Raw genomic sequence first — 21,886 nt, 5'->3', positions numbered from 1 at the left:
TTAATATGATAAAACTGCAGTCTAATTGAGGAATAAATGTCTTAATGATTATTCAAAATGTAAACTAGTCTGTTTTTATGTTTCTGCTGTGTATTACATAGATGTACCAATCATCCCAGATATCCCAGAAATTCCTGTTTCAGCACCCTTCATTTTTCTAGTTAATAGTGATGATTCTTTATGTTCAGCAGTCTGGTGTTGAACATATTCAGTGTTGTTAGTAATAATCTAAGGTTGGGTTAACACAGGGTGGACATTAGCCCTGTAAGTGAGAAAACCTGTAGATTACTCATAAATTATATTGGTAGAAATTTATACAACTGAACCAGAACACTGAGGTAAATGTTATCATAAAATATCTTATTTGAAGAGTGCAATTGCCTCCATTCATTTCAGATATTTTGGCCACTTCTTTTCAGCAGAAACATGCAGTGAACATAACTCTGACATATCACTTTTTAAGTTGATATGTTGAACTTAATGGCAAACAGTTGCTTATTTCCACATCCAGTAGATATGGGACAACATTATCATTCATTTGGAGTTGTGTTTCTGTCCACCAGGTGAATGTAAGTCCAATATTCACTCTCTTTTAGCTCTGTTTTTGCTCTCTACCAACTCCTGAGGGAAATATGAAAGCGCTGAGAGTGAACCAAAACAGTAAAGTTGCTGTCGGACAGATAAGCAATGAGCTGCAACTCACTATAAAGCTCCGTAAAGCCGAGAGGAGCTGCAGAGTCTCTATAGGTCATCACTACGAGCCACGACCAACACATTACACACTGTTATCTTATACACACACACACACACACACACACACACACACACACACACACACACACATATATATATACATATGTACATATATATTATCTGCTTTAAGGTCTTGTACACAAGTGTGGGTTGATGCAGCGTTCTTTACTGTGGATAAAAAAATATTTATATATTACAAATTTATTTTGCATCACAGATTATAAAAATAATTTTTCAAGATCATTGTACATGCAATATTCTTAGAATGATTCCTCTCTGCAGACAGAGTTAGTGATAATGTGAATGAGCCCTTCTAGACCTGCAATTCAACATACATGTTCTTAATTACATATCTGATACTTTGCTGCTTAATACTGCCCTCCTCACATACGTGAGACCGCACATAGTTTATAAGGTGAAGGGCAGAGGGTGATGTTCACACGTGGTGTCAGATCCAGATCCTCCTCTGAAAGTCCAGGTGGAGGAGTGAAGCGAAAATGCTGCAGGATGGTGGTGAAGAAGATGAAGAGCTCCATCCTGGCCAGACTCTCTCCAAGACAAATCCTGCGACCTGCAAGAGAGGATGAAGGAGGAGCATTATGTGATGTGAGTTAACTAAACCAAAAAAGATTAATCTGGACAATGTTTTGATCCTACTTGGATCTTCGTCAGGTCAGAATGTTTGTAGAATGGAAAGACACACCCATATTTATATGGGCACCAATAGGCTGACAAGCTCTATGATGACAGGTGTGGTTAATTATCCAACGCGCCCATCCAGGGTTATAGACATCTCAAAGCAATAAACAATTCAAGAAAGTACATAGAAAAGACTAAACATTTACAATAAGTGATGGCTGAGCTCACAAACCTGCAGAAAAAGGCATGAATGCATCTCGCTTGACAAACTTTCCATCTTTGTCCAGGAAGTGGGCAGGATAAAAGGTGTGTGGATGCTCCCACTCACTCTCATCAAAGAGGACGGACATCAGGAGAGGATACACTGTGGTCCCCTGTACAAACAGTTTGGGAATCATTTTGACTTTTTTTTACATGATTATATCAGCAATTGCCTCAGTAATTTTAGGATTTACTGTTGGTAACAGTGTGCTGGACTGGACAACTCTACCCAAGGCTAATCAGGAGATGGACTTGGGGAAATTTCTTGACCTGTGACCAGGCACAGTAGATGTTTCTGCCCTTCCAGTGAGTCATGAGTCACAAAAAGTAACCCACATGTGTTTTTTGTGGTCTGTAGGCAATCTGGCATGCAGTATATCCTATATCGATGGCTGAAGAGCAAAATCCCCTATCTGAAAAATGCACTTTTTTGAGAAAACTAAAAAAAAACTTGTTTTCTTGCAGAATGCTATTTGTTAAGGATACCCAATACATAATACACTGTTTTTGGACTATATTATTATATTATGTGTTAACAATACCGACTACATATTAATGCCTCACAAAGTGCAGATAGGAGCTTTTGCACTTGGTGCAAGTTGGAAGAGGTTCTACAAAACAATGCTCTAAATTAAGTTAATAATTAAAATTGAATTAAAAATAAAATTTAGTTTGTTTTCTGGTACACAGATGTAGTAAATGTAATAGTTACTACATTGTAGTATACTAGGGTCAGAATTTCTTAAGTGGGAAATTCCTTAAATTCAGTGTATTTGCTTCCTTGTCCACTGGAAATGAATGTTCAGTGATTGTGTAACCCACTCGTGCTGCAGCCTCTCTACACACTCAGGGACTCTGCGTTGTTTTTTTGTTTTGTTGTGTGACTTTTCTGTCACAAAGAAGGGCGGGATTATCTTGCAGACAGTCTGAATATGAGCAGCCTTCCTTGTTCTCATCATCAAAAGTGAAATCCACCAATCAGAAAATTCTGCAGATAGGAGGTTTTGCGCTTTGGCTATTGATATATAAAGATGGGCGTAGCGAGATGTGATGTCACCTGTCAGTTTGCATTTGAGCCGGTTTGAAGCCCAGAGTTGCAGCTTGTGGTCAGGACCATCTTTTCCGTTTGGTGCCAAGACCTTCCAAATAAGGAGTGCAGGCTGTTGCCTCTCACACTCTGAAAACATGCCCTGCTACGTCAGACCCAAGTTTGGATGTTAAACATGGTCAAAGTTCCAAAATTGAGGTTTGTCGCATATTTTGGATCAGATTCTGGCTCAGACATGTATGGACGCATTTGAGAATTTTCCATTTCAAGTAAAGAATGAGACGAAAAGTGAAATCCTGCTACTTTAGTTTGTTTACGTAGCCTCCAGAACTGCTGTTATTGGCAGTTGAAGCTGGCCAGTCAGAACAGAGTCGGCTCATTGAGGGGCCTTAAAGAGACAGGCGCTAAAACGGCCTGTTCCCGACAGAGACTGAACTGAGGGGCTGCATAAAGAGCAAGTATAAGATAAATAAAGAGTTTTTTGAACTGTAACTGTTGCAAATATTTTCTAGAAGAGCCCCAGGATATAAATATAGACCTGGAAATGTGCATGACATGTCCCATTTACCATAACGTTTTTGCATTAAGGCATGCATGTGATACAGTTAATTCTTACATTCCTGATAACTCATGAGGTATTACATGAATTAATTCATGCGTTTTCATGCATGAATTCATGTAGCCTCACTGAAAAGTGTAACCTATCTTTTATTCAGTCTGACCTTCTTGATGAAGTGACCCTGGAAGGTGACATCTTGACTCATTTTGTGAGGAAGGGATGTAGGGATGATGTTAGCCAGTCTCTGTGTCTCATGGATGACGGCGTTGGTGAAGGGCAGGTTCTTCCTGTCCTCAACCTGCACCTGACGACTCCCTATCACCCTGCTCAGCTCCTCCTGGACCTGGTCTGAGAGATTTTGTGTTGGTAAAGCACAAAGTGTGGCTTTGACAGTATGTTGTTCTATGAAAGTAGTGGATATCTACAGCCATTTACCTTGTATTTTTGGATACTTGATCATGAGCAGAAGTCCCCATCTGAGTGTACTAGCTGTTGTCTCAGTGCCAGCAGCAAACAGATTCATTACTGATATCAAAAGGTTTTCATTGTGGTAGTGACTGTTGGTAATCCCAGACTCCTGCAGGTGAAGATTTATCAGCACATTTACTGAAACAATCTGTCCCAAAGTTGGATGTTTTTTAAATTAGTAAAAGAAACCAACATACTGATTTACTGTTTTATTCTAACAGAAATATGCTACAGTTCATAGACAGTTGTCAATCAATTTGCAGATTTGAAATGTCTTTGCCAATAAACTAAAAGTAAAACTTTACACTTATTTTTTTGTTTTACGAGAATTTTCTGGATCTGTCCCAGCATCTTTCATAGTCTACATCAACAGCACACTCAGAAATCAAGCCTTTTAGAGTATGCATGCACTGACACTTTTAAGTGTACTTAATTGGACTCAGCTATGGCATCATACACTGCTTTTTTTTAATGCCGGACAGGAGCTCCTTTCCTTGCGTGGCATCTGGATTCACAAGATCACACATCATCTGGCACGTCAGGTTAAGCAGCTCCACCAGGAGGGTCAAATTCACACTATTCCCAAGCTCTATAAACCAGAATATAATATAATATAATATTGATAGGTGACAGTTTTACCAACCTCAAGATTCTGTTTTCGTAACAGAAAGGCATCCACAAAGCCTCTGCACATCTGTGGATTAAGGGTCTCTTTCAAATGACTTAACAGCACCAAGTTCTGTTTCCTATTAGCAGCAGCCAATTTGTGAAATTCCTTCCTGTTAGCAACCCATTTGCCAATCCATGGGAAGACATTGTACAACTATAAAAAAATATATGCGTCAGTGATTAAAATAACATTAATAAAGCTTTAAAGGTTTTACAAAGAGAGTGAAACTGAAAGTATTTCCTCTTTTTTCCCTTGTTTTATGTGTTATGTATTATATACTTCAGTCACTACACTGAAATTATAAACTTGACAGAAAAGCTTGTTAAAATGATACCTGTATTGATGTTGAGCCCACAAGTTCATTGTTTCTGTTTGTTCGATCTACCAGGGATGTGAACTCTGGATCATCATATTCAAATCTGTTGCCATAGACCATGGAACAGATAATATTAGAGACTGCATAGTTCACTGGTCGGGTCGTATCAAAAGCTTCTCCTGAAACAACAGAAACAGAATTAATCTAAATGATAAATTAAAGCCTGAAATGTTGCTTATCGTGCAGTTGGCATACATCAACAACCTATATGCAAAATGACAAAGCTTACCTTTGAAGTTCTTCAACACTTCCATAAGATATTGACATTCCTCAATGATTTTATCCTCACATGCCTTCTTTCCCATCCCAAAGTCTCTCAGGTTAGTCAAGGCAAAGCGCCTCATCTCTTTCCATGAATCCCCATTGGACCATAAAACCCCTGAGATGAAGTATTTGAACAAAATATGTTAAATAAGTAACAGATTGAAGGCTGTACACAATAAAAAAGGATTGGAAAATGATTGGGTAGTGTATCATTTTTCTATCTGTCTTTTTTGTTTTATTTTAAATTACTTACCATGTCCTTGATTAAATTCATCAACAATCAGCATTGGATCTCTGTCTCCAAACTCATCAGCATGGTTGACAAGTGCCTCCTTCACTGTCTTGTATCCTGCCAAGACCACCACTTTCTTGGGTCCCAAATAGACAGTGAACACTGAGCCATATTTCTTGGAAAGCTAAGAACAGAGGCATACTGTCATGACATTTTTTATGCTTCACAGGAACACAGGAAAAAGGAAAAAAGTGACATAATTATTAGCAGACACAACAAACTAAAAAAAAAAAAAACTACTATGGCACTTCCTCACCTTCAGTAATGTGTGGAAGGGTTTCTTAAGGTCCAGCTGCAGCAGGTTACCCAGCAGGGGAAGTGGTTTTGGTCCAGGAGGTTCCTTCCTGTCCTCCTGGGAGCTGAAGCTGGAGGAAGAGATGAGGTAGATGAGCAGCAGGACCACCAGAGCCCCCAACAGGGAGACAGAACTGGAGGACTGAAGAAAAAGATTTAACATCTCCATGAAAAAAGTGTCCTGCAGTTGCAAGTACACTGACAAAATGAGTCTCCTTCTGGTGTATTTAACTCTATTAGTGTTTTGGTGCAGAGGAGGGATCTTTTATGGCTGCCATTAAAAAGTTGCCACAGCCAAGTTTTAAACATTACAAGGACAAATCTCTCTTCAAAGAAACAACATTCAAGGGGAGGCAGGGAGGGGAATAGTTGTTTGGAAACCTGATTTCAAAACAGGTCAGGTCAGAGCACACCTACGACGCACCTACGATGTGCACATATAAAATTGTACGCTCAAACACACAAACAACACGTGCATACTTGTGTGCATGAGGATTAAACACTGATGATGATGCACATAAAATACACATGGAATAACAATATCTAATGCAATTGTTATGTTAAAATTGTCCACAAATTCATCCAACTTTAACAGATGATATGGAGACAAACATAGTTAAATGAGACACAATAAATGGACGTTTAATATTTCAGTAATGATTCACCTTTTAGCTGGCTCCTGCAATATTATATAATTAACAAAAGTACCAACTTGCTTTCAGGTAGATATAAAATAACCAAGCAAGCACACAGCTGGTGAGATCATTAGCTCAACACTGGAAGGAAAGCAGTGGAAAATAAGTGACTAGCATTATCATGAATTTTATAGATAAACATTACTGTGAGGCTACAGCATGTGTGACTGTTATATAAGGCAATAATACAAGCCGTGCAACTATACGCAAAAGCATACTATTTTAAAAATGTAATATTAAATAAGGAGAGAACAGAAATCTTATTAATTGGCCCCACAGCAAAGAGTGAAAAGCTATTTAAAAGATTTGGTAACCTGACTCCTTTGAAAGTGACTAAAAAGCATTCTTTCATCTCAGAAATATTGTAAAGGTTCACCTATTCCTAACTCAGCAAGATGCTGAAAAACTAAGTCATACTTTTGTCTTGAGTAGGTTGGACTACTGCAATGCACTTTTTATGGTCCTCTTAGTTGTTTATAAAGCTCTCAATGGGTTATTGCTGAGCTACATCACAGACTCTCTGTTGCTTTATGTTCCTTCATGAGCCCTTAGATCCTCTACTGCAGGTTTGCTTTAGACCCATGAGCCTACCCAAAAGAAAACTGGAGATGCAGCTTTCTTCAATTATGCTCCCAAATTATGGAACGCCTTACCTGAAGACGTTAGAGAAGCAGGCTCGGTTGAAAGCTTTAAACGACACTTAAAAACATATCTTTTTAACCTAGCCTTTCTATAGCATGATTTTTGCACCATTTCTTTTGCACCATATCCCATCATCTTTAAGACACTTTATTCCATTTTAAGGCATTTTTATTCTTTTTTCATGATTGATTATGTCTTTTACTTAGGAATTTTAGCTGTGTTTCCTTTTTAAGCTATTCTTGTCCTCTCTTTTAATGCAATGCACTGTTTTCCATTTTTCTTGTTTGCCTCCTTTTATTCTATTCCTGTTTAATGTTCTTAATGTCTCTCTTTTGTTTTTTTTATCTCTTTAATGTGAAACACTTTGAGCTGCATTTTGTATGAAAGGTACTATACAAATAAAGTTATTAGGGACCGAGCCCAAAAGGAAGAGGACCCTATTGTTTTTCGTATGTTTGTTTGTTTGTTTGTTTCTTTCTTTCTTTATTTATTTATTTATTATTACGCCATTTAAACCCTTAATTTGACCTACAAATCATACACTGACACAAATCCAACAGGAAGTCCGCAATTAGCCTTTCACAATAAGACTTTGCCCCAATTTTGGCTGCCAAACAAACGCTATCTCCCCCAAAGGCATTAATGGTATCGGCTTCAAACTTCTTAGATGACTTATGACACTATGCTGAAAAAAAATTGTTAAAAACTTTGTAATAACTGGAACAGTTTGAATTTTATAAGCCCTCAATGTTACAGTGCCACACCACTCTTACAATGTAAAACAATGGGGAGGCATGAACTCTTAACAATAAGTCTGACCACTTTCAAACCTGTATCAATGGATTCACCATGAAATTTCCTACTAATACATGATTTTTAATGTAAGATTTGGCCAAAGTAATGGGATTTATGAGGATATTTCACAAGAAGTGTTCTCTAAAATCCTCCTCTCCAACTGCTCCTGGTGATGTCACTCCCTCAGTGCTGTGAAACATTCCGCAATACACACTCATTATAAAATCGCAGGAGGAGCAAGAAAAGACTTTATAAGTCAAACTCTAATATCTCAAAAACAGTAAAAGATAGAAAAAACATGTAAATTCAAGATTTGTAGGTCAAAGTCTCATGACTTATTTAAAGTTCAAATGAAGTCTGTATCTAAAAGTTCAAATGAAGTCTGTATCTAAAACTGTGGAAGCAGTTATGGACCAGCCTCCACATAGTGGAGAGGTTGATCCCCCTCTATCTTTTAAGAGGCAAGAGGGAGATCAAAATATAAAGAATTATATTTGGTTGATATAAACCATTAGCAAATAAAAAAAATATTTATACAACATATTTTCTCTCTCTTCTTCGGAAGAGACATGTCAAATGATGCTCCAAGGGAGGACAGCCTCCCTAACCAATCAAAAACCAGAATGCAATATTGACATTGAGTTGGTCCAGTGATAGTTTCCAGAATTCATCTTCAATTCTCTCCACTGTAAGGCGGAGTAGCAGCAGTAGATAGCTCCTTACATTAGCCAATGCAACAGCTGGCTTGTTGTAGCAGCCTGAAGGACTCTTTATACATCCATGGAAGGACTGTTAAGGACTGTTGTTAAGCTAATGGGAGAGATGATCTGGACTATGCAGCGCAGCAGCAGCAGGACACCACAAGGGAGCGGCTGGAGAGAGAAGTACCGGAGAAACAACCAGGAGAGTTAGCTTGTTTGTCATTGTTGCTAATGATATCAGACTGGTTAAGCAGCAGCCATAAAGTTCTGTTAACTAACAGATGACCAATAGTCACAAATGGATGTTATGACATGAATACTTCATTCTCTATGATAGAAAGAAGAAGACATCAGAGTCAGATATTTTGTTATATTTTGTATGTCATGCACAAAGATAAGAGTGTGTAAGTCATGTGTTTGATACATGCATTAATACTTTCTGATTTGAACCTACACTTTTAGATCTGTGAATGTTTTTAGTGTTCAGTCTTTCTAGTATTCAGCACTGGTCTGTTCCTGTATCACATTATAAGCTTTGTGGTACTTTATATATTTCTGTATACTAAGAAAAAATACATAGGAAACACGTGTAAATCATGTGATAGCTTGTCTGTTGATGAGATCACTCAGGGGTTTTTGTTTTTAAAAGCATATTGGCATATAAAATTGCCCTCCGCCCCTCCAATTTCATCTGGTGGGGGACAATGATATAGTTTGATGCAGTATGTTGGTTTTCCTCCTGTCCTCCCCAATTTTTTGAGTCACCAGCCGTCACTGGTGTGAGGGTTGAATGCAGCTCATTTTTGTAGGATACAGCAGAAAGATCTATATACATACAGTACATTACATACAAACTTTGTATGAAGTTTGGTGTTATTATAATTTATTTTACAATAATTATAGATCTTATATTTATAATTCAGTAGTGGGGATGACCTATGAGGGCAAGGGTGACAGTTTAGTAATAAAGTGCTGTAGAAAAATACCATCAAAACTAAAATTTGTGGCTCTGTACTGCAGTTTTTCCTTTATTAGGGCCCGAGCACCTAGTGGTTTGCTCTCCATTCAAATATATGTGTATTTTTCTGTGTCTAGCTGCAGTTACTTATTGTCTCTACACACCCGACAGTACACATTTCAATCAAACTTTGACCAGGTCATGTGGGTTAAAAGTCGTTACTTTTCTAAAAATAGACGATGAAAATTAGGAAATTAATTTGTTTTACACACAAACTCATCAAAAGTTTTAAATTTATTAATTGAAATTCAAGTGAATGGGCCCAAAACTTGAATGATTTTGATGACACAGGTGTGAGCAAGACAGAAATTTCTCACCCTGCAGAAAATTCTCATCCTCACACCGTTGAGATTTGATGTTTTGCCATGACAGAGGAAGTTGCTATAACTTTATTGTACATACTCCAGTCTGCACCAAACTTTACATGTTTGATAAGAGCCCGGCCTGAACACGTCTACAAGACAATATTCCATCAGTGATGCAAACTGGCTGAATAGCGCCCCCTACGAAATTGCAGCAAAGCAGCCCCACCAGCAGGCAAAATAGTGGACAAAGGAAGTGATGTTTAACTCCTTCTTGCGCTGTCTGAAAACAGCCCGGGTCTGAAGACATCTAAATGCCCGTGACAGAAGTCCTTCGACTGCGCCGCGGCCCAACGTGCGCAGAGGTGTGAGGGCCCGTTCATCGCTGCTTGCAGCTTTGATTATTGTTATTATTGAGTATAATGCAGGCAGCAACACAGCTTGGATGCCCAGTCACCTGTTGTTATTGTATTGTACTTGGTGTAATAATAATCAGAGTGGCAGCAGCAGCAATAAAAATAATTTTATTATTAATAATTACAATCATATACAGTATATTTATTAGTTTGGTCCAGAAGGGCATAGGTGCAGCATTTTCAAGCCCTCCTCCTCACATACAGGGGACAGCACACAGTTTATGAGGTGAAGGGTTAAGAGTAATGCCAACTCGTGGTGTCAGATCCAGCTCATCCTCTGAAACTCCAGATGGAGTAGTGAAACGAAAGTGCTGCAGGAGGGTGGTGAAGAAGATGAAGAGCTCCATCCTGGCCAGACTCTCTCCGAGACAAATCCTGCGACCTGCAAGAGAGAACAGAAGAAATGTTTCAGCTCATCTGCAAGAACATTAACATCATCAATAAATGACGGTTAAATTCACCAACCTGCAGAAAAAGGCATGAATGCATCTCGCTTGACAAACTTTCCGTCTTTGTTCAGGAAGTGGGCAGGATGAAAGGTGTGAGGATGCTCCCACTCGCTCTCATCATAGAGGACAGATGTCAGGAGAGGATACACTGTGGTCCCCTGTAGACAACACAGAATTTGAAAAAGCTTTTAATATGCTGAGCAATACATCAACTACAGAGAATATTTCATGTGGCCCAGTTTCGCCACATTTGGATTTTAATTTCACAGTTTTTATTCTGAACATGAAGATGGGTATGGATGACCAACAAGACTCCTTAGAAGATAAAGAAATTAATTAATCAATTAAAGTTACATTTAAAAAATAAAGTAAATTGCATAACTGAAAACTCACTGTGATGATCCTCGTGACATGACAGAAAAAAAATATTTTCTCTAACCTGAGTTCGAACTTTTTGATGGAGGTTTGATGGAGCTCAGGACGCATCCTGACGACAGCCGCGTTACTTCAAATTATTTTACTGTTAAACTTGGAATCAGTGAGAAGATTTTAAAGTAATTTTTAAAGTATTTTGACATCTTTATTACAGTAGACAGAAGACAGGAAACAAGGGAGAAGGAGATGCAACAAAAGTCCACAGCTGGAATTCAACCACAGGTTTTTGGGTTTGCCCCAATTTTACCTTTTTAATAAAGTAGCCCTGGAAGGTGATGTCTCGGCTGGTCTTGTGAGGAAGAGCCATGGGGGCGATGTTAGCCAGTCTCTGTGTCTCATGGATGACGGCGTTGGTGAAGGGCAGGTTCTTCCGGTCCTTGACCTGAACCTGACGACTTCCTATCACCCTGCTCAGCTCCTCCTGGACCTGGTCTAGAAGATGAAAGCGGGTGAGGACAAATTATGTTTAAGTGCATGTTGTTTATTTGTTTCTTTTGCTTTTTCTGTTCGTTTTTATGATGATTTTTGTGTCAGTAAAGCTGGAAAATCTGTTTAGTGATGAACGCTGTTTATACATACGGCTCCTTACCCTGTATTTTTGGATACTTGGCCATAAGCAGAAGTGCCCATCTCAGTGTAGTTGCTGTTGTATCAGTTCCAGCAGCAAAGAGATTAAGGACGGTATACAAAAGGTTTTCATTGTGGAAGTGGCTGTTGGTAATCCCAGATTCCTGCATGTTCAGATGAAACAGAGCAGTTACTGAAACAAATCTAATCTAAATCTTTGATATGTAACATTACTTTGAATGACTAACTGAGAGTCACAGACTTTTTGTTTTGATAATGATGGTGGAGGATTCCATTCTTGTCATTAAATGACCAGTTTACCGTCAACTTTCTCGAATAAACTGATTTCTTAAATGTCATGTCAACAAGAATCCAGGCTACCATAGTTGGGGTATAGGATTATGGAAACCTGATTTCTCCAGCTAGATTTCTCCTGGACAACATTGATTTCTTGCTTAACTCAACACCAACTAGGATCTCAGGACTCAGGGGCACTGACAGCTCACCAGAAACATCTTCCTGCTCTTGATATCCATTGAAAACAAATTGTGCACCAGAATCGCACTGATTGAGGTTTTATGTATGGAATTCCAGACACTATGCAAGAAGTTGGAATTCAGCCAAGAACAAATGCTAACCAAAGAAAACAAAACACTGCAAAACACCACCAGTACTCTCACCAGTCAACTATCATCAGTTACAAAAGAAAAAAAAAGACATGACAGAGGCAATTCTAGATGTACAATCCTGATAAAAAAATTCATGGCAACAAAACTCAACTGGGTACAAGCTACAGTACATCAAAACATCAATATCAAAAAGGTATTCAAACATCAACCATAGACCTCAAAATCTGTCTTTATGCACATTATGTATCACTCTTTATGGAAAAAAAACCTTTCCTCATTGTAAGAGAGCATTAGAACCATTAAAACATTTTCAAATTATTCAATTAACTGGATGAAACCTCCCTCCTCTATATGGACAGAATATGACAGTCCACCAGTTGTCCCAACATCACATATCTTGGTTTAAACATTTACCCCAAGCTGTCACCCCACTGCTCAGTCCAGTAAATGATTTACTATGCTGGATGAACCTGCCTCTCTCAATTATGGGAAGAAAGATGACAATACTTTCAACACTGAACTTTCTTTTCCACAATGATCCCAACACAACCCCATCCTACCCGGTTTGAATATCTGCACGCCATCAATTCTAAGTTTTAGCGGAAAAATAAAACAACCAGAGTCAAACTAGGATCAACATGGACCTCATTTGTGGAAAGATACGGGACATGACTATCTAATGTGGGACACAGAAATGACACAGAATTAAAATAATGGCTATGAACATATTTTGATAGGTGATGATATGTTTCCCAACCTCCAGATTTTGTTTTTGGACCAGAAAGGCATCCACAAAACCTCTGCACATCTGGGGATTGAGGGTCTCATTCAAATGACTGAAAAGCTTCAGGTTCTGTTCCTTGTTGAACTGAGACAACTGCTGGAATTCCTTCCTGTCAGAGAATAATTTGCCGATCCACGGGAACAGGTTGTACAACTGTTGAAAAAAAAATTACCAGGAAAGTAAAAAATGAAATTATGTATTCAGTTGAAATATTTTTATGTATTATATATTTTGAAACCACAATGCTGAAAGTATAAGCTTAACAAAAGTATAATATGATACCTGTATGGATGGGGAACCGATAATTAGAATGATTCTGTTTGTTCGATCTACCAGGGATGTGAACTCTGGATCATCATATTCAAATCTGCTGCCATAGACCATGGAGCAGATAATATTAGAGACTGCATAGTTCATTGGTTGGGTCGTATCAAAAGCTTCTCCTGAAACAACAGAAACAGAGAAAGAATCATTGTTTTTAAAGTCCTAAATGTTAGTTTTCATTGCAGTTGTTTAAAATGAAAACGCTTACCTTTGAATTTCTTAAACACTCCCATAAGATATTGACATTCCTCAATGATTTTATCCTCACATGCTTTCTTGCCCATCCCAAAGTCTCTCAGGTTAGTCAAGGCAAAGCGCCTCATCTCTTTCCATGAATCCCCATTGGACCATACAACCCCTGAGATGAAGTATTTGAACAAAATATGTGTAAATTTATAAGCTGATTGTGGGCAAAGACTATGAATATAAACATGCAAGTGAATAAAAACAGGAACATAATTTGGTAAAAGCTCAGGTTTTTTTTTATTCCTTACCATGTCCTTTATTAAATTCATCAACAATCAGCATTGGATCTCTGTCTCCAAACTCATCAGCATGGTTGACAAGTGCCTCCTTCACTGTCTTGTATCCTGCTAAGACCACCACTTTCTTGGGTCCCAAATAGACAGTGAACACTGAGCCATATTTCTTGGAAAGCTAAGAACAGAGGCATACTGTCATGACATTTTTTATGCTTAACAGAAACACGGGAAAAAGGAAAAAAGTGAAATAATTATTAGCAGACACAACAAACTAAAAAAAAACAAACTACTATGGCACTTCCTCACCTTCAGTAATGTGTGGAAGGGTTTCTTAAGGTCCAGCTGCAGCAGGTTACCCAGCAGGGGAAGTGGTTTTGGTCCAGGTGGTTCCTTCCTGTCCTCCTGGGAGCTGAAGCTGGAGGAAGAGATGAGGTAGATGAGCAGCAGGACCACCAGAGCCCCCAACAGGGAGACAGAACTGGAGGACTGGAGAAAAAGATTTAACATCTCCATGAAAAAAGTGTCCTGAAGTTGCAAGTACACTGACAAAATGAGTCTCCTTCTGGTGTATTTAACTGGTGTGTTTTGGTGCAGAGGAGGGATCTTTTATGGTTGCCAGTAAAAAGTTGCCACAGCCAAGTGTTAAACATTACAAGGACAAATCTCTCTTCAAAGAAACAACATTCAAGGGGAGGCAGGGAGGGGAATAGTTGTTTGGAAACCTGATTTCAAAACAGGTCAGGTCAGAGCACACCCACTGTATCGCACCTACGATGTGCACATATAAAATTGTACGCTCAAACACACAAACACACACGTGCATACTTGTGTGCATGAGGATTAAACACTGATTTGATGATGCACATAAAATACACATGGAATAACAATTATTAATGCAATTGTTATGTTAAAATGTGTCCCTTTTCCACAAATTCATCCAACTTTGGGCCTTATTAAACCCCTGACTTTGGGCTTAAATTGCTGAAAAACTACAAAAGATATCACTAAACAATCTGATAACTTTGAAAATTCAAAGTTTTGTCAACATTTTACAGTTTGAATGGCGTCTGTACGATAAGGGACTTCCGGGCAGTTGAGTGTCAAAGTGACCACGGTTCCAACTCAGTTGGACAGTTCGTCCCATAGACTGCCATTATAAATTTTAATGTTTTAAAAAATTATATAAAATCGCTGAAACATGTTACATTTCAGAAAAATACAAGCACACATCTGCTGAATGAGTTGCACAGATTGACAGTTGAATGGTTTTTATAGCACAAAGTATGCATCAGTTGAAAAGCGACAAAAAACGTACGGAAGACGGAATAAGAATAAGACTGAGAAGAACAATGTGTGATTGCTGGAAGCAATCACACAAATATACCTTGCCGGCTTTAGGCTACAATAGATTTTTGTGTGGCACTCTGTCTCCCTCTTCTGCCACCCTCACTGAACTAGTTTTCACTGTGGGGTGACAAGCAGTTTTTGGTTGTCAAAGAGCATTTAAAAGATTGTGAGGTATACGAATCTACTCTGGATACTTCAACCTGTCTATCAAATACAAAAGAAGACCAACCGCTCCCATTAATGTGGTGTTACCTTTTAAGTTGCTTTTGTTCTTAGGAAATCACAGAAGTGCAGAAACATAAAGAAGAACACATCACACAGGTAGATGAACTGCAGTAGAAATCCAGTAAACACATAAACATGGGCAAGTAAAAAAAGATTTAAATTAAATGAGGAGAGGACAACAATCTTATTAATTGGCCCCACAGCAAAGAGGGATGAGCTCTTTAAAAGATTTGGTAACCTGACTCCTTTGAAAGTGACTAAAAAGCATTCTTTCATCTCAGAAATATTGTAAAGGTTTGCCCATTCCTAACTCAGCAAGATCCTGAAAAATTAATTCATGCTTTTGTCTCAAGTAGGTTGGACTACTGCAATGCACTTTTCTTCCTAAAAGGTCGATTGAGAGAGTGCACTCTGTGACTAGACTGTTAACAAAAACAAAAAGAGAGAACACATCACTCCAGTCTTGGCTGGCCTACACTGGCTCCCTGTGTCATCCAGAATCAATTTTAAAGTCCTCTTGGTTGTTTATAAAGCTCTCAATGAGTTATGGCCAAGCCACATCACAGACTCTCTGTTGCTTTATGTTCCTTCATGAGCCCTTAGATCTTCTACTGCAGGTTTGCTTTAGACCCATGAGCCTACCCAAAAGAAAACTGGAGATGCAGCTTTCTTCAATTATGTTTGGGAGCATAATTATGGAACGCCTTACCTGAAGACGTTAGAGAAGCAGGCTCGGTTGAAAGCTTTAAACGACACTTTTAGCCTTTCTATAGCATGATTTTTGCATCATTTCTTTTGTGCCATATCCCACCATCTTTAAGACACTTTATTCCATTTTAAGGATTTTTTATTCTTTTTTCATGATTGATTATGTCTTTAACTTAAGAATTTTAGCTGTGTTTCCTTTTTAAGCTATTCTTGTCCTCTCCTTTAATGCAATGTGCTGTTTTCCATTTTTCTTGTTTGCCTCCTTTTATTCTAAGCATGCATTCCTGTTTAATTCTTAATGTCTCTCTTTTTTTTTTTTTTTTATCTCTTTAATGTGAAACACTTTGAGCTGCATATTTGTATATTATAAGTATAATGCAGGCATTAACACAGCTTGGAAGCCCAGTCACCTGTTGTAATTGTATTGTACTTGGTGTAATAATAATCAGACTGGCAGCAGTGGCAATAAAAATAATTTTATTATTATTAATTACAATTATATACATTATATTTATTAGTTTGGTCCAGAAGGTGCAGCAGCTCGAGCCATTTTAGCCACCATGTGTGCACATCTCTGCCAGAGATTGCTGTCAAACTGCTCAGTCTCCCCCTGGTGCCCGAGTACAGTACAACCTGTGCTACATCTTGTAGCGCAGGTTGAGGAGGCAAGAATGACTGTTCAAGTAAATGTTTTTAACAACTGAACTCTGTTGGCACAGAAAGAACAAAATCCATTGCTGAGACATGAGTTGTTCTGAAACAGCAATTCAACATAGATTGTGTTCATTACATCATTGATGTTGAGTGTATTCATGGTTGTTGCACTACATGGAGTATAACATTGTAGAAATTAGAATCTACTCTCTTAAAAATAACTGAGTTCAAATCATGACACTTGGCCAAGCAGCATTTTCAAGCCCTCCTCCTCACATACAGGGGACAGCACACAGTTTATGAGGTGAAGGGTTAAGGGTCATGCCAACTCTTGGTGTCAGATCCAGCTCATCCTCTGAAACTCCAGGTGGAGTAGTGAAACGAAAGTGCTGCAGGAGGGTGGTGAAGAAGATGAAGAGCTCCATCCTGGCCAGACTCTCTCCGAGACAAATCCTGCGACCTGCAAGAGAGAACAGAAGAAATGTTTCAGTTCATCTGCAAGAACATTAACATCATCAAGAAGTGACGGTTAAATTCACCAACCTGCAGAAAAAGGCATGAATGCATCTCGCTTGACAAACTTTCTGTCTTTGTTCAGGAAGTGGGCAGGATGAAAGGTGTGAGGATGCTCCCACTCGCTCTCATCATAGAGGACAGATGTCAGGAGAGGATACACTGTGGTCCCCTGTAGACAACACAGAATTTGAAAAAGCTTTTAATATGCTGAGCAATACATCAACTACAGAGAATATTTCATGTGGCCCAGTTTTGCCACATTTGGATTTTAATTTCACAGTTTTTATTCTGAACATGAAGATGGGTATGGATGACCAACAAGACTCCTTAGAAGATAAAGAAATTAATTAATCAATTAAAGTTACATTTAAAAAATAAAGTAAATTGCATAACTGAAAACTCACTGTGATGATCCTCGTGACATGACAGAAAAAAAATATTTTCTCTAACCTGAGTTCGAACTTTTTGATGGAGGTTTGATGGAGCTCAGGACGCATCCTGACGACAGCCGCGTTACTTCAAATTATTTTACTGTTAAACTTGGAATCAGTGAGAAGATTTTAAAGTAATTTTTAAAGTATTTTGACATCTTTATTACAGTAGACAGAAGACAGGAAACAAGGGAGAAGGAGATGCAACACAAGTCCCCAGCTGGATTTCAACCATGGGTTTTTGGGTTTGCATTTCACATTCAGCATCTTAACATCCTATCCACAGGGACGCCCCAATTTTACCTTTTTAATAAAGAAGCCCTGGAAGGTGATGTCTCGGCTGGTCTTGTGAGGAAGAGCCATGGGGGCGATGTTAGCCAGTCTCTGTGTCTCATGGATGACGGCGTTGGTGAAGGGCAGGTTCTTCCGGTCCTCGACCTGAACCTGACGACTTCCTATCACCCTGCTCAGCTCCTCCTGGACCTGGTCTAGAAGATGAAAGCGGGTGAGGACAAATTATGTTTAAGTGCATGTTGTTTATTTGTTTCTTTTGCTGTTTCTGTTCGTTTTTATGATGATTTTTGTGTCAGTAAAGCTGGAAAATCTGTTTAGTGATGAACGCTGTTTATACATACGGCTCCTTACCCTGTATTTTTGGATACTTGGCCATAAGCAGAAGTGCCCATCTCAGTGTAGTTGCTGTTGTATCAGTTCCAGCAGCAAAGAGATTAAGGACGGTATACAAAAGGTTTTCATTGTGGAAGTGGCTGTTGGTAATCCCAGATTCCTGCATGTTCAGATGAAACAGAGCAGTTACTGAAACAAATCTAATCTAAATCTTTGATATGTAACATTACTTTGAATGACTAACTGAGAATCACAGACTTTTTGTTTTGATAATGATGGTGGAGGATATAAATTCCATTCTTGTCACTAAATGACCAATTTACAGTCAACTTTCTCCAATAAACTGATTTCTTAAATGTCATTTCAACGAGAATCCTGGCTACCATAGTTGGGGTATAGGATTATGGAAACCTGATTTCTCCAGCTAGATTTCTCCTGGACAACATTGATTTCTTGCTTAACTCAACACCAGCTAGGATCTCAGGACTCAGGGGCACTGACAGCTCACCAGAAACATCTTCCTGCTCTTGATATCCATTGAAAACAAACTGTGCCCAAGAATCGCACTGGTTGAGGTTTTATGTATGGAATTCCAGACACTATGCAAGAAGTTGGAATTCAGCCAAGAACAAATGCTAACCAAAGAAAACAGAACACTGCAAAACACCACCAGTACTCTCACCAGTCAACTATCATCAGTGACAAAAGAAAAAAAAAAAAGACATGACAGAGGCAATTCTAGATCTACAATCCTGATAGAAGAATTCATGGCAACAAAACTCAACTGGGTACAAGCTACAGTACATCAAAACATCAATGTCAAAAAAGGTATTCAAACATCAACCATAGACCTCAAAATCTGTCTTTATGCACATTATGTATCACTCTTTATGGAAAAAAAGCCTTTCCTCATTGTAAGAGAGCATTAGAACCATTAAAACATTTTCAAATTATTCAATTAACTGGATGAAACCTCCCTCCTCTATATGGACAGAATATGACAGTCCACCAGTTGTCCCAACATCACATATCTTGGTTTAAACATTTACCCCAAGCTGTCACCCCACTGCTCAGTCCAGTAAATGATTTACTATGCTGGATGAACCTGCCTCTCTCAATTATGGGAAGAAAGATGACAATACTTTCAACACTGAACTTTCTTTTCCACAATGATCCCAACACAACCCCATCCTACCCGGTTTGAATATCTGCACGCCATCAATTCTAAGTTTTAGCGGAAAAATAAAACAACCAGAATCAAACTAGGATCAACATGGACCTCATTTGTGGAAAGATAAGGGACATGACTATCTAATGTGGGACACAAAAGTGACACAGAATTAAAATAATGGCTATGAACATATTTTGATAGGTGATGATATGTTTTCCAACCTCCAGATTTTGTTTTCGGACCAGAAAGGCATCCACAAAACCTCTGCAATTCTGGGGATTGAGGGTCTCTTTCAAACGACTGAAAAGCTTTAGGTTCTGTTCCTTGTTGAATTGAGACAACTGCAGGATTTCCTTCCTGTCAGAGAATAATTTGCCGATCCACGGGAACAGGTTGTACAACTGTTGAAAAAAACAAAACAACAACAACAACAAAAAAAAAAACACAACACATCAGTATGTAAAATAAAATATCATTATCACAAAAATTAAATAATGAAATTATTTATTCAGTTGACACATTTTATGTATTGTGAAACCACAATGCTGAAAGTATAAGCTTAACAAAAGTATAAAATGATACCTGTATGGATGGGGAACCCCCAATTAGAATGTTTCTGTTTGTTCGATCTACCAGGGATGTGAACTCTGGATCATCATATTCAAATCTGCTGCCATAGACCATGGAGCAGATAATATTAGAGACTGCATAGTTCATTGGTTGGGTCGTATCAAAAGCTTCTCCTGAAACAACAGAAACAGAGAAAGAATCATTGTTTTTAAAGTCCTAAATGTTGGTTTTCATTGCAGTTGTTTAAAATGAAAATGCTTACCTTTGAATTTCTTAAACACTCCCATAAGATATTGACATTCCTCAACAATTTTATCCTCACATGCTTTCTTGCCCATCCCAAAGTCTCTCAGGTTAGTCAAGGCAAAGCGCCTCATCTCTTTCCATGAATCCCCATTGGACCATAAAACCCCTGAGATGAAGTATTTGAACAAAATATATGTAAACTGATAAGCTGATTGTGGGCAAAGACTATGAATATAAACATGCAAGTGAATGAACACAGGAAGGTAATTTGGTAAAAGCTCAGGTTTTTTTCATTCCTTACCATGTCCTTTATTAAATTCATCAGCAATCAGCATTGGATCTCTTTCTCCAAACTCATCAGCATGGTTGACAAGTGCCTCCTTCACTGTCTTGCATCCTGCTAAAACCACCACTTTCTTGGGTCCCAAATAGACAGTGAACACTGAGCCATATTTCTTGGAAAGCTAAGAACAGAGGCATACTGTCATGACATTTTTTATGCTTCACAGAAACACAGGAAAAAGGAAAAAAGTGACATAATTATTAGCAGACACAACAAACTAAAAAAAAAAAAACTACTATGGCACTTCCTCACCTTCAGTAATGTGTGGAAGGGTTTCTTAAGGTCCAGCTGCAGCAGGTTACCCAGCAGGGGAAGTGGTTTTGGTCCAGGTGGTTCCTTCCTGTCCTCCTGGGAGCTGAAGCTGGAGGAAGAGATGAGGTAGATGAGCAGCAGGACCACCAGAGCCCCCAACAGGGAGACAGAACTGGAGGACTGGAGAAAAAGATTTAACATCCCCATGAAAAAAGTGTCCTGAAGTTGCAAGTACACTGACAAAATGAGTCTCCTTCTGGTGTATTTAACTCTATTAGTGTTTTGGTGCAGAGGAGGGATCTTTTATGGCTGCCATTAAAAAGTTGCCACAGCCAAGTGTTAAACATTACAAGGACAAATCTCTCTTAAAAGAAACAACATTCAAGGGGAGGCAGGGAGGGGAATAGTTGTTTGGAAACCTGATTTCAAAACAGGTCAGGTCAGAGCACACCCACTGTATCGCACCTACGATGTGCACATATAAAATTGTACGCTAAAAACACAAACACACACGTGCATACTTGTGTGCATGAGGATTAAACACTGATTTGATGATGCACATAAAATACACATGGAATAACAATATCTAATGCAATTGTTATGTTAAAATGTGTCCCTTGTCCACAAATTCATCCAACTTTAACAGATGATATGGAGACAAACATAGTTAAATGAGACACAATAAATGGACGTTTAATATTTCAGTAATGATTCACCTTTTAGCTGGCTCCTGCAATATTATATAATTAACAAAAGTACCAACTTGCTTTCAGGTAGATATAAAATAACCAAGCAAGCACACAGCTGGTGAGATCATTAGCTCAACATTGGAAGGAAAGCAGTAGAAAATAAGTGACTAGCACTATCATGAATTTTATAGATAAACATTATTATAAGGCTACAGCATGTGTGACTGTTATGGCAATAATACAA

General features: G+C 38.5%; 3 protein-coding genes across 3 annotated transcripts; all 3 read right to left on the bottom strand.

Annotated features, from left to right (window-relative positions):
* Nucleotides 1-981: 981 nt before the first annotated feature.
* Nucleotides 982-5,793, bottom strand: LOC121882121 (cytochrome P450 2K1-like). The gene is made up of 9 exons (XM_042390149.1): nt 5,587-5,793; nt 5,292-5,454; nt 5,004-5,153; nt 4,733-4,893; nt 4,372-4,551; nt 3,696-3,837; nt 3,424-3,608; nt 1,625-1,766; nt 982-1,324 (listed from the first exon to the last, which is right to left on the bottom strand). The coding sequence occupies exons 1-9, from the start codon at nt 5,791-5,793 to the stop codon at nt 1,137-1,139; spliced, it is 1,518 nt and encodes a 505-aa protein (XP_042246083.1). The 3' UTR covers nt 982-1,136.
* A 4,594-nt stretch (nt 5,794-10,387) lies between these two features.
* On the bottom strand, nt 10,388-14,376 carry LOC121882122 (cytochrome P450 2K1-like). Its single transcript, XM_042390150.1, has 9 exons — nt 14,170-14,376; nt 13,876-14,038; nt 13,584-13,739; nt 13,340-13,494; nt 13,031-13,210; nt 11,667-11,808; nt 11,325-11,509; nt 10,659-10,800; nt 10,388-10,575 (listed from the first exon to the last, which is right to left on the bottom strand). Exons 1-9 carry the CDS (start codon nt 14,374-14,376, stop codon nt 10,388-10,390), a joined length of 1,518 nt encoding a protein of 505 aa, XP_042246084.1.
* A 2,223-nt stretch (nt 14,377-16,599) lies between these two features.
* Nucleotides 16,600-21,160, bottom strand: LOC121882119 (cytochrome P450 2K1-like). The gene is made up of 9 exons (XM_042390144.1): nt 20,954-21,160; nt 20,660-20,822; nt 20,375-20,524; nt 20,125-20,285; nt 19,764-19,943; nt 18,390-18,531; nt 18,048-18,232; nt 17,341-17,482; nt 16,600-17,257 (listed from the first exon to the last, which is right to left on the bottom strand). Exons 1-9 carry the CDS (start codon nt 21,158-21,160, stop codon nt 17,070-17,072), a joined length of 1,518 nt encoding a protein of 505 aa, XP_042246078.1. The 3' UTR covers nt 16,600-17,069.
* Nucleotides 21,161-21,886: the final 726 nt, after the last annotated feature.

This window comes from Thunnus maccoyii, chromosome 17 (assembly GCF_910596095.1).
Source record: "Thunnus maccoyii chromosome 17, fThuMac1.1, whole genome shotgun sequence".
Taxonomy (NCBI): domain Eukaryota; kingdom Metazoa; phylum Chordata; class Actinopteri; order Scombriformes; family Scombridae; genus Thunnus; species Thunnus maccoyii.
This window is presented reverse-complemented; position numbering and strand designations above follow the sequence as displayed.